The following is a 14,300-nucleotide window of genomic DNA, read 5'->3' on the forward strand; positions in this document are numbered from 1 at the left end:
AATAATAATTGTTACTTTTAATTTAAATCACAAACCAAATTTTTTTTATAATAAAAATAAAAAATTTATTTTTGAAATTAAATCACACATCAAATCTTGATTTATTTTTTTATATTAAATAACAAACGCAGAACTCAGAGGCTTCTGAGTTAAAAAATGTGACACGTGTCAACACCTGACACGTCACCAAGCACGTCTAAATTAGGTTTCAATCAAGAGGCAATCACGCCTAATTTAGGTAATTTTATTTTTGAAAATCATTCATAAGCCATCATTAATTTCAAACCACGAATAATAACCCAGAAGCTTATAGCATTAATCATTAATTTCAAAAATAATATCCTTTTTCCTTAGCGATTTAGAATACTTTTTTAATTATTTTCTTTATTTGGAGAAAATGAGGATAAATGTCTACCAACCAATCGACAATGAGGAATCTTTGAGTGCTCGATGGTCTATCTTGTTAGTTGGAGAGATTGAAATAGTGTAATTGTTTAGTCATGTTGTCTCCTATAAAGATTAAAATTGGGAGAATTTTGAACTAAAGTTAACTTTCTTTGAAGCATTCATTCAATGAACTTGCATGATGATTGTCCTTCCTTATATTCTATTCATCCATTGATTTTCTTTTTACCTCTTATTCTTATCTCACCTAAACCACTTCCAACCAAATTCAATCATTTCACAACTTTCATCCCCAAGAGGATTCCCAAAGGCTCCTTTGATTGATTCTTGTATTATAATGGGCATAAACAATAATGAATTTGATGACAGACTTGAGGTCCCCAGAAAAAGAAGAAAGTCAAAGGAAAATTGTTCCTGATTCATAAGTGAGCTCAACAAAAGACCTCTGTAAAAAAAAAAGAAAAAAAAGAAAAGAAAGAAACTCTTAGATAAATACTTTGTATTTTGGTCTACATTGTGGCAAGCTCATTTAGCTTAGCAATTGAAGATAAGTGCAAATCACGTTTGGCACGCATTGGGACAAACCCATTGAATTTAGCAACTTAAGATTGATGCACTTAAGTGTGACGTATTCGGGGGCAATTTTCTTTGAATCTTGCAGCTAAAGTTTGATACAACCCATTTGGCCTAACCATTCAATATTTGGGGCAAATTCTCCCTCCTGTTTACACATGGATTCTCTTGATGGTATTTTTGAGAGAACATCATTCATGAAGACATTTTTAAGCATGATACGGACATATGGTCCAGTCTCTAAAGAGAAATCTTCTCAGTCCATAAAAAAAAAGAGAATGAAAGATAAGCTTGTTAGGTTGAAGACCCACAAGGACAACCTAAGCAAAAGTTAATGCGATAAAAAAAAAAAGAGAAGGAAAGATAGGCCCGTTAGGTAGAAAACCCGCAAGGCCAGCCTATGCAAAAGTTAGGGCAAGAAAAGAGACATAACTTGAAAACAAATGGGAGTTTATACATGTGTCTATAGTAAAATACTATTTTGATGACTCATCCATTCATGGGAAGTTTCAATTTGCTCAAGGAAAGAGTATTGGGGCAGTTCCATCTGATAGAAAAGAATCGACAGGTATAATGTCCATTGGTTCATAGGAATCTCTCAAAAGAGAACAAAGGAATCCAGACTGGGGCAAACACTTAACCTTCCATGATATTCCACTTGTTTCATCATCTACCTTCTTCCTTGTAAATCGCCACTTTCCTTTTGAGATTTCAAGTTATCCAATCCTTTTCAACCTTACTTGTAAAGTTATGCATGTTAATTGAATGATGTTTCAAAGTAAGAGAACATAAATACAATAACATGATTTAACAATTTGGTGACAATCTCTCAAATTAAGAATTTAGGTCAAAGGGACTCAATTGATTTCAATTCAGGGAAGGCCACAGATGACTGCTCAATTTTTCCTCTTCTTCAAGAAGGTTTGACATGTGTGGTCAAGAGCTATAAATGGGCACATTCTCCATGTTCGAGAAGGTTCAATGTCTTCCGTCAAGATTTGAGAACAAATACTCATGAAAGGAACAAGTCAAATATATCCACAACTGAAAACTTTATAAATCAAACACTTGTGTGAAAATTGGATGACATGTCAATGAGTCTGAGATTGCATGAGTTTACCTTTAAACATTTGTTGAAGGTTTGGAGTTTTCAAGGAAAACAACACAGTCAAAGCATTTTTCTTGCACTGGTGAATTTTTCACATTAAGGCTGACATGAAAGAAAAAGGACGAGAAAAAAACATCAAGATTTGCAAATGTTAGGTGACATGCATTGTTTCTTGCATCATCTTTGTCACACCCAAAAAATAATCAGAACTTCAAGTGCTTTTGCATTAGGTGACATGCATTGCGTCTTGCAACATCTTTGCACACCAAAAAAAAATTCAGAACTTCAGTTGCTTTTGCATTAGGTGACATGCATTGCGTCTTGCATCATCTTTGCATACCAAAACAAAAAAAATCAGAACTTTAAGTGCTTTTGCATTAGGTGACATGCATCGCGTCTTGCATCATCGTTGCATACCAAAAAAATAAAGAGAAAAATCTCTAAGTTTGAAACCTGAAGCACTTCTACATTAGGTAAAATGCATTTCATCTTGCATAATCTTTGCATCTCAAAAAGAAAAGAAAAATCAAAATTTCAAAATCTTTTGCATCATGTGACATGCATTTGCATCATCTTCTTGTCCCCAAATAAAAAAAACCTCAAAACATGACATGCATTAGCTCTATACCCTAGGTTTTGATCATCTTTGAGGAGAGTTGGGCTGGTCTTGCATAACTTGGCTCCATACACCAAGTTTTGGTCATTTTCGAGGTAGGTCCGTTTACTTCCTTCTTTAGAATATATTTTCTTTACATATTTTTATGTTCTTATTTTAGGAATTTTCTTATGCTTTTCATGTTTTATTAGAAATTTTCTTATATAGCTTAGAAATTATACGGGTGATTAATTTATGCATGATGCTTTGTTAATCTTATAACCCCTTTTTATTTATTTTCGTCACTGCAAAATTATTATCTTAACATAAAAATTTTCTACAGAACGACGTAGCTTTGAGTTCCCTATTGTACCGAGGGATACGTCGGAAAGGGACCCACCCGTCAAGCACAAAAATAAATTTTCAAAAAATAGTTTATTTTTCTTTAGTCAATGTAATTCAATTCTTCGGGGTGAAATAAACATTTAAAATCTTATCAATAATTTGCACATTTAATATAAGGTAACCGTTTTTTTAAACAGACGGTGTAGGGTGCTAATACCTTCCCTACTCGTAATCGACTCCCGAATCCAATTTTGATTTCAAAGACTAGTTTTATCAAATAAAATGGTTTTTTTCCAATGTTTTTCCAAATAAACCTTGGTGGCGACTCCATTGTTTTTAATCGTTCAAATCTTTCGCCGTCACGTCGCGATTCGGTCGCGACAATAATAATTGTTACTTTTAATTTAAATCAAAAACCAAATTCATTTTATAATAAAAACAAAAAAATTTATTTTTTAAATTAAATCACACATCAAATCTTGATTTATTTTTTATATTAAATCGCAAACGCAGAACTCAGAGGCTTCTGAGTTTAAAAATGTGACACGTGTCAACACTTGACACGTCACCAATCACGTCTAAATTAGGTTTCAATCAAGAGGCAATCACGCCTAATCTAGGTAATTTTATTTTTGAAAAACATTCGTAAGCCATCATTAATTTCAGACCACGAAAAATAACCCAGAAGTTATAGCATTAATCATTAATTTCAAAAATAATATCCTTCTTCCTTAGAGATTTAGAATATTTATTTAATTATTTTCTTTATTTCTCCAGATTTTTCAAATTGATTTTTTAGTTTAAATCACAAATCAAATCTTTATTTTGTTTTCCTTATTAATAATAATTTTTATTTTTAATTTTAATTTGAGTAAATACCATTTTGGGTCCCTAACAGAAAAACACGGTCCCCACTTTAGTCCCTTACAAAAATAAATTAGTCAGTTAGTCCCTAACAAATTCAAAGTGAACCCATTTTAGTCCTTTTGAGAGACTAATATGGGTCTTTTTTGAATTTGTGAGGGACCACGATTTAAACTAAATGGGTCCACTTTGAATTTGTTAGGGACTAAATGACTAATTTATTTTTGTAAGAGACTAAAATGGGGATCGTATTTTTTTGTTAAGGACCAAAATGGGTATTTACTCTTTTAATTTAAATCACAAACCAATTTTTTGTTATTATAAAAAAAAGTATTATAAAAAAAATTAAATCACAAATCAAAATTTTATATATTTTTTTATATTAAATCACAAACCCAGAACTCAGAGGCTTCTTGGTTTAACCGCTCTTATAATACCATTCTTGCAAATTAAAATTGTGTTTGTGAGAAATAAAATATATCAAATGAGATGTCATTGCGTAGATCTCGAAAAGTTATGTAGAATCAAAAACAAATTACCTGAATTGGATACCTGAGTCAAAAGTTATGGCCTTCAGAAGTTTTATGATTAAATTATTATTTTTTTTGGTAAAAAAATGACACGTGTCAACCTTAGGTGAGAGACGCCCCATTGGGGCATCTTCCCTTAAGTGAGAGACGCCTAAATGAGGCGTCACATGTGACGCCCAAAAAAGGCGTCACATTGTGCAATAGATCCGTAATTATTTCTAAAACTGTAATAAATGTGTAATTATTTAATTAAAATATAATAATTAAAGTTTTTTGCTGTTCTATATAGAACATTGCAACTTTAGCTTCACCTTTGATGTTGTTTCACCTTTTGGGTTTTGACCATGATTCTACGCCTAAAATCGATTTTTTTATATTATTTTTTTGAAATAGGTTATTCATATATTACTTAGTTTTTAATAATAATAATAATAATAAATACTAGATTAAATTGTAAACTATTATCCAACTATAGGACGTGGTAATTGTGAGAATGAATTAAATCATCTAAAAAATATCATATAATATTAAAATTGTATGTTAAAAGAGTTTTGGATATACAACTTGAAAAAAAACTCTTGATTTTCAACATATTTTTTCAAACAAAAAATGTCCGTCAAAAATATTGTCGAACGTTTTGACGGATCGTTGTCGAAATGGACTATCGACCATAAATTGAATTTTCCGTCCAAAATCATTCCATTTAAATTCTGTCGAAAAATTAATTAAATTAGACGCACTGTTTTATTATATCTCTTTTTCACTGCAAATCAGATAGATTAGATACATATTTCTCACAAACATAATTTAAACTTAAATTAGGTAATCCTTCTTACTTAGAGATTTAGAATATTTATTTAATTATTTCCTTTATTAATAAAGATTTTTCAAATTAATTTTTGAGTTTAAATCACAAATCAAATCTTTATTTTGTTTTCCTTATTAATAATAATTGTTACTTTTAATTTAAATCACAAACCAAATTTTTTTATAATAAAAGTAAAAAAAATTATTTTTTAAATTAAATCAAATATCAAATCTTGATTTATTTTTTATATAAAATAACAAACGCAGAACTCAGAGGCTTCTGAGTTTAAAAATGTGACACGTGTCAACACCTGACACGTCACCAATCACGTTAAATTAGGTTTCAATCAAGAGGCAATCACGCCTAATTTAGGTAATTTTATTTTTGAAAAACATTCATAAGCCATCATTAATTTCAGACCACGAATAATAACCAGAAGCTTATAGCATTAATCATTAATTTCAAAAATAATATCCTTCTTCCTTATAGATTGAGAATATTTATTTAATTATATTCTTTATTTCTACAGATTTTTCAAATTGATTTTAGTTTAAATCACAAATCAAATCTTTATTTTGTTTTGAGTAAATACCATTTTTAGTCCCTAACAAAAAATACGGTCCCCACTTTAGTCCCTTACAAAAATAAATTAGTCAGTTAGTCCCTAACAAATTCAAAGTGGATCCATTTAGTTGAAATCGTGGTCCCTCACAAATTCAAAAAAGACCCATATTAGTCTCTCAAAAGGACTAAAATGGTCCACCTTGAATTTGTTAGGGACTAACTGACTAATTTATTTTTGTAAGGGACTAAAGTGGGGACCGTGTTTTTTGTTAGGGATCAAAAAGGGTCTTTACTCTTTTGTTTTCCTTATTAATAATAATTTTTATTTTTAATTTAAATTTAAATCACAAACCAAATTTTTGTTATAATAAAAAAAAAGTATTATAAAAAAAATTAAATCACAAATCAAAATTTTATATATATTTTTATATTAAATCACAAACCCAGAACTCAAAGGCTTCTGGGTTTAACCGCTCTTATAATACCATTCTTGCAAATTAAAATTGTGTTTGTGAGTAATAAAATATATCAAATGAGATGTCCTTCCCTCTTTAATATAAATAAAAATTAATGCTTTTTTTATTGCATTAAATCACATTATATGATATCCATATTGATCAATCTTCTCCTGTTTCTCTCCTTCCTTTGTACCTAAAATCAATGTTTTTAAAATCGAGATCTTAGGTAAAATTGGAAAGGAATTAAAAAATCGTAAAATATAAAATCGTAATATAAAAAATCATATAAAATCGTAAAAACGTGAAAGCGTTTAGAATATTAGTAAAATTATTTTGATGAAAAAAAAATCGTAATGATAAATCGAGATTTTAACAACAATGCCTAAAACCCTCGTACTCTTCTTCCAACGGTTATAAAAGCCAAGAAAAAAAAAGATATATAGAAGGATATATAATATGAAGATTATATCTTACAATCTTTTAGAATTATTTTCATTATATTTTAGGAATTAGTACTTTGTATCTTGTGTTACCTTAAAATCACACTGGTATCACGTCAACATATAATATTAATCGATCTTCTCTGTTTTTCTTCCTCACTTATACCAAAAACCCTGTAATTTCCAACAAAATATAAATTTCATCATACTTTTCTTCTTAAAGTTACAAAAGCAGAAGAAAAAAAATATACACATAGAAGAGAGGTACCCAAACAACAAAGTGATGGCTATGCAGTCAACGCAGCATCTCCTTCTGCTGCTTCTGGCAATGCTTTTGGCAGTAGAAACAGCAGCAGAACCCCTTCCAAACTGCACAAGAAAATGTGGTTCCGTTGAAATTCCCTACCCATTTGGCACAACCGAGGGTTGTTACCTTGACACCCCATTCCTCATCACATGCAACCAAACTTCAGGTTCACCACCCACCCCATTCTTGCAAGGTGGAAAAACAACAGTGCTAAACATCTCACTCGATGGTGAATTGCGTATCTCATTGCCATCAGCTAAAAATTGCTACAATGATAGCGGAGAACCTACAATTTGGGAAACTAGTGGCCTCAAGTTGAGTCACTTTCACATCTCATCAACCCGAAACAAATTAACTGCAATTGGTTGTGACACGCTTGGACTAATAACTGGCCATGGTTCGCAGAAAGACTACAACACAGGATGCGAGTCTTTTTGCAACAGTCTTGTTGAGATCGTAGCTAATGGTACTTGCACTGGCACTGGTTGTTGCGAGGCTTCTATCCCCGAGGGACTATCCACTGTCGTTTTTGAATCTTCAAGCTCACAGAAAAGACACACTACTGTACACGACTTCAGTACATGTGGTTATGCGTTTTTGGTTGAAGAAGGAGCTTACAACTTCGTGTCCACAGATATTGTAAACTTGCAGAGGACAATGTTTCCTGTGGTGGTGGATTGGTCAGTGGGGAAACAAACATGCGAGGAAGCAAAGAAAAACCTTTCTAGCTATGCGTGTGTCGCAGAAAACAGTTACTGCTCCAATTCAAAGAATGGACCTGGCTACCGTTGCCACTGCTCTGATGGTTTTCAGGGAAACCCTTACCTTCTTGATGGCTGTGAAGGTATTATTAATTACTTCAAATTTCTTCATGCGATTTCGCTAACCTTTTACCAAATATTTTTAAGCAACACAATGTAAAAGGTATACTCATGTTTAGGGTTTAAGGTTTCGTGACAATGATAGATCGCATGTTAGATTCTTGTATTGGGCCTTTTGCAATTGCAACAAAGGTAATGCTTCCCTATATATGCAAAGAGGAGCTTTATAGCCTAAGGTTAGCATTTTAATGTTCTTACATACGGGTGAGAGACAATGGTAATTCAGTAATTCTAATTCACATTATTGTGGAGATATCTGTTTAATGGTAAACAGTAAAACAATAATATTAATGATGGTTATATTTAGGAATCTCTCGGTCTTGGCTTGATATACTATTGATTGGAAATTAATTACAGAATCCTATTAGGGTTATAAGTTATAGTTGGTTAAGAATTTCTGTTATTCCCTTTGTTCATAAACTCTCTGTTATGGGAATTTTTTCAGTTAAAAAACAATTTTTCCATGCATACATATCAGCATGATTTACTGACTCAACTAGTTTGGGATAAAGGTGATATTGATGTTTATGACAATTATCTTGTCAATAATTGGCTCTTGAAAGTGCAATGATTTGATTTCATGAGTGCGAGTGATATGATAGTAAATGCATGACTTGATTTCAAACCATAGTATATGGACTATGGAAAACTCACTTTTATATTGTCTTGTAGAAATTAATAAATGCTTGGAATCCAACAATTGCATTGATGGAGCAATATGCCACAACTTCCGCGGGGGCTACTATTGTTCGTGCCCCAAAGGACACAAAGGAGATGGGAAAATTGATGGAACCGGTTGCCTTCCCAAATCAAGTACTAATTCAAGGACATTTATCAGTGTGATAATTGCATTGGGTGAGTATAATAACACTGGAACCGTATAGCACTTTGTACTATTACGATGAATATTGTCAAAAATGATCCTTTGTTTTTTCATTGGCAGGTGTAGTGATTATAACCGTAATTTGTGTGTATTGGTGGATGAAGAACAGAAAGCTCTTCAAACGTAAAGAGAAAATTTTTGCACAAAATGGTGGCATATTGTTACAACAACTGTTAGCTAAGCATGGAAGATCAAGTGAAACAGCGAGAGTGTTTAGTGAGGAGGAACTCAAGGAGGCCACCAACAACTTTGATGAAGGAAGGGTCCTTGGCCAAGGGTATTATGGAAAAGTTTACAAAGGAGAATTACTTGATAACATAATGGTAGCTATAAAAAGGTCCAAAATCAATAACCTAATCCATATTGAGCAGTTCATCAATGAGGTATATGTGCTTTCCCAAATCAACCATAGGAACGTGGTAAAGCTCTTGGGGTGTTGTTTAGAGACAGAACTTCCCTCGCTTGTCTATGAATTCATTCCTAATGGTACCATTTCTCAGCATCTTCATGATCAAACCCAATCTTTTACAAGACTCTCATGGGAAACACGATTGAGAATAGCAACAGAAACTGCTGGAGCCCTTGCATACTTGCATTCTGCTGCTTCAACACCAATCATACACAGAGATGTGAAAACTTCTAATATACTACTAGATTCTGATCTCACTGCAAAGGTTTCGGATTTTGGAGCTTCAAGGTTTATTCCTCTTGATCAAACTCAGTTAACCACTTTTGTGCAAGGGACTCTAGGGTATCTTGACCCTGAATATGTCAACACGACCAAATTAACTGTGAAGAGCGACGTTTATAGCTTTGGGGTTGTTCTAGCAGAGCTAATCACAGGTAAGAAGGAACTTTCTTTCAGCAGGCCTGAGAGTGATACAAATCTAGCAATGTACTTTGTTTCTTCAATGAATGATGGAAGGTTACTTGCAATTGTGGATAACCAAATAACAAATGAGGCAAATATTGTTGAGCTTGAGCAAGTATTGGAAGTTGCCAATATCACAAAACGTTGTTTAAGTGAGAAGGGTAAGAAAAGGCCTACCATGAAGGAAGTGGCAATGGAACTTGAAGGACTGAGAATAATGATAAAGAACAGACAGGAAAGTGTCGAGATGTCTTCAGATGAGACAGGGCACTTTCTCAATGATGATTCGTTTCCTTACTATGTTGACATCGAAGCTGGAGTTGGTTCAAGTGGTGTAAATTCTGGGATGTATAGCTTAAACCAGGTTTCCATGATATTGAGTGGCGGAAGATAATTAGGTGGTAAAGATTATGAAATCATAGTGATTAGCAAGTCTGTCCTTACTCGGAACCTGATCCGAAACTTTCTTAACACATGTGAATATGCTTTGATGCATTAATCTTCTATAAAATTTCTGTATACATTTTTATTTGTTCATTTTTTTTCCTCTGAATAGCTGTTTCTGTATAAAAATTGAGTAAAACCAAATTTTAGCTATGAGGCGCTTGTTCATCATGACCATGGTCGTTTTCATTTGTATGGCATGACAATGCGTTATAACGCTCTGGCATGCGTCAAAACGCGCTCCTTCCAAAGCTTTCTTTCATATTTTTCATGTAAATAGCGTGTCCTTCAATGTTGACTTTGCCTCTTAGGTGCGACTTCTTTGATTTTTCATTTTCTACTCCAAAGTCCTTTATTTCATTCTTGCTCAAATTCATATAATTTTCCTTCAAAATCAATAAGAAATAGATATGTGAGATTAAATTTCAATTTTCATGCTTTTTCACTATAAAATCTAAGAATTCATGCTTTTGATTATGTAATTCATGTGATATTAGCTCTAAAAACATGATAAACTAAATGTTTATTAAAAAAAACACTCGTACTCATATAAAAGGTAAGAAAAAAAAAAGGATATATAGAAGGTACCCAAATAGCAAAGTATTGGGTATGGCGGTATGCGGACAAAGTGATTTTTTTTTTTTGTGAGCAAGTGATTTTTTTTTATTAAACCGGTTGAAAACCTATTCAACAGCAATTTCACTTCAAAAACAGTTGTAGAACATTGAAACTGTAGCTTCACCTTTCGTCGTGGTGCACCCTTTTTTTTTTTTTTGGTAAACTGTCACACCTTTAATTTAAGGGTTTTATTAATCTCCTTCCACATAAGATAGTTATCTTATGTGGTAGAGAGAAAATTGGTGGGTCCAACAATTACAAGAAAAAAGAAAAAGAAAAAAAAAGTGGGGTGCGAAAATCAAAGTGAGAGAAAATGAGATAAGTTACATCATGTAAAAGGAGAGTAATATTTTCCTTAATTTAACCATGACTCTACGTAACTTAAATCAATCACTTTTTATATTATTATTTATTACATTACTTACTTTTTTTTTTTTTTTTTGATAACACATTACTTACTTTTAAATAATACAAACAAAAACATATGGGATTGAACAACAATTTTTGTCACAATTACATTATATTATATTTTTGGGATTGAATTAGGCTAAAAAGAAAAAAAAATATCTACAAAATATCATATTATATTAAGATTATATCTTACAAGAATTTAGAATATTCTAAACAATCTTTTAGAACTATTTTCCTTATTTCATTATGTTGGAAAGAATATCTTTATAATATCTTTGGAAAGAATATCTTTAGGATATCTTTATTATTTGTAAAGACATATTTCCTTATTTCATTAGGATTTAGGTTAGGTATGGGTTAAGTCCATTAGTGTTTCTTTATATATTATTGTACTCTCCTTAATCAATTCAATATACAGATTTATTCTATGTTCCTCTCGTCTATGCTCTACCACTCATGCGATCCTGTTCGGCTAGACACGGACTAGTCAAATGATCAATAAAGCGAAAAAAAAGTGTTTTAACGTAATATTTAATCAATTGAAAAGTAAATAAAAAGTAAATTTTGATAAATAAAAAATAATTGGTTGAATATTATAGTAAACACTATTATAATAAAAAAATGTAGTTTCACTACACAAAATTATGTACTTAAAGGAAAAATATTTTCCCTATTAATTTTAAAATCTATATCTATATAAAATTGCTTTCACAAACAATATTGGTATAAGATGTATGTTAAATTTTAAAGGCAAATTATAGAAAAAAAAAAAGAATTTTTACATCTGCTAACAAATTTTCCTAACATTTTTTTAATTGCTTGAACTAAAATGTATTAAATGAAAAGACAAAAAAATAAATTATATTTTAATAATTGTAAAAAAAATGCTAAACTAGTAAGTATAATTTAGAAAGAAATTGATAATAAAATGACTTTGATATTTTCTAAGTGGGCATGTAAAGAGAACACACTTGAACTTGATTTCGGGATTTGGATGCCTTGAATTGAAGGAAACAATTCTCTAATTATAAGAGAATTGGAACCGTGTTTCCTTTGCACTTTTACTGTAGCAATTTCAGCCACCGTCCAATGAGCAACAGTATCAATATTAGCAATCACATGAAAAACAAGCCACCGAAAAGTGTGATGCTGACTTATTATACATGGCCCAATCATTGATTCAAGAAGTTCGTAGTCAACTAGAGTTATGGCCAAATAAGAACGACTCAATTGTTGATAAAGGCAATGATTTGAAATATAACAAATTACAATCGAATCCAAGTCCCAATAAAGCAGCAGATGTGATTGTGATTTGTTTGGGAAGAAAAGGAAAGCAACATATTCGGCGTGATTCGAGATTAAAGATTTGGGATGTATTTTGAATTATTTATTTGTACTTTTTTATTTATTTTTAGATGTTAATTACTTTTATATTTATTTTAGGAAGTTTTATTATTTTTAGAATTTTAGATTTTTGAATTTTGAATCAATTTGTAATTAGTTTATAAAATGATGCTGTAAGCGCATAGAAAAGTGGCTAAACAGAAAGTTGAGATTTTCTCAAAAGAGTAACCCTCCGGTTTTCAATTTCTTTTAACAAAATATCAAAATTCAACTCCTAGAATAAGAGTAATAAGCACCCTTTTATAGACTAATTACAAATTGATTCAAAATTCTAAATCTAAAATTCTAAAAATAATAAAACTTCCTAAAATAAATATAACAATAATTAACATCTAAAAATAAATAAAAATTACAAATAAATAATTCAAAATACATCCCAAATCTTTAATCTCAAATCATGCCAAATATGTTGCTTTTCTTTTCTTCCCAAACAAATCACAATCACATCTATTGCTTTACTGGGACTTCGATTCGATTGTAATTTTTTATATTTTAAATCATTGTCTCTTTCAACAATTGGATCATACTTATTGGGCCACAACTCTAGTTGACTACGAGCTTCTTGAATTAAGGGTTGGGCCATGTACAATGGGCCAATTGTAAGTGCATCATTAATTGTAAGTGCATCATTACCTCAAAAAAATTAGTCTCAAGGTCTCTAAGAAATTCAAAGTAGACCCATTTTAGTCCTTTTGAGGGACTAATGTGGGTCTTTTTTGAATTTGTGAGGGACCACGATTTCAACTAAATGGGTTCACTTTGAATTTGTTAGGGACCTCGAGACTAAATTTTTTTTTGTAAGAAACTAAAGTGAGAGCCGTGGTTTTTGTTAAGGACCCAAAAAGGTATTTACTCTATTTCTAATAAAATTGTAATTGTTCTTCTAGATTCCTCAATTGTAATGAGGAAAGTTATAATGACCCTAACCGGTAAATCTTAATTAGAGGTTTAAATTAAGGATTTAAATGCCATAATTAGATTCAGAGCGTGATTTCAAGTATTTTGACTGTAATCATGACTAGGTTATGAGCAGTGCGTTCTGCCGGGTAATTCACAGTCTTGTGAATTAACCGGTAGAGCTTAAATGAGCAAAATAATTTTAGAGACATAATTTGACAACTCTGACGCAAAATATGAGTTCAGAACGAAAAATTGTATAGTCTGGCACTTTCCATGAAAATATCGTGAATAGTATTTTCTACCGAGTATTTTGTACTGTTGTTTAAGCAACCGGTAGAGTCCAGAAATAAATAATTGATGAAATAAGAATAAGAAAGCCTAATATATGCCAAGCAATTCAAAAGAGACCCAAGAATGATAAAGTAATGAGTTTTAAGTTTTGTATGCAAACAGTGCAAAATTAGTGAACCACAGTGCATTTCGTCAAAAACGGTGCAGAAACCGTACTGTAAATTATGAATACTATTTCTTAGAAAATAAAAATTAATGTAAATGAGTTCAGAAAAATAAAAATATATTAGTAGCTTTAAGTTAATTCTGGGTCAGTTTAAGTGAAAATACGCGATAGAAAAACAACCGGTAAAAAAAGGGCCACCTATACATATAAGTCCAAATCACTTAAGACGACATTATTCACATTAGCTCCCTCTCCCTCTCTCCCCTCAAGGCCAAGCCTCTCCTCGATGGAAGGCTAGGTTTTCAAGTTTTATTCCTCCTTTGATTTCTCCCTCCACACTCAACCAAATCCTTAAGTCCATACACCAAATTCATAGAAAATCACCCAAGGAACCCATCCCACCTTTGATTACCAAGAGCACCTCTAGCTTCTGT

General features: G+C 31.6%; 1 protein-coding gene across 1 annotated transcript; it reads left to right on the forward strand.

Moving 5' to 3' along the window:
* Positions 1-6,973: 6,973 nt before the first annotated feature.
* Positions 6,974-10,026, forward strand: LOC133302258 (wall-associated receptor kinase 2-like). The gene is made up of 3 exons (XM_061502010.1): positions 6,974-7,841; positions 8,551-8,733; positions 8,822-10,026. Exons 1-3 carry the CDS (start codon positions 6,974-6,976, stop codon positions 10,024-10,026), a joined length of 2,256 nt encoding a protein of 751 aa, XP_061357994.1.
* The last annotated feature ends 4,274 nt before the right edge of the window (positions 10,027-14,300 follow it).

The sequence above is a fragment of the Gastrolobium bilobum genome, unplaced genomic scaffold (assembly GCF_033153095.1).
Source record: "Gastrolobium bilobum isolate Gb01-03AN ecotype WA unplaced genomic scaffold, APGP_CSIRO_Gbil_v1 utg13920, whole genome shotgun sequence".
In the NCBI taxonomy this organism is placed as follows: Eukaryota; Viridiplantae; Streptophyta; class Magnoliopsida; order Fabales; family Fabaceae; genus Gastrolobium; species Gastrolobium bilobum.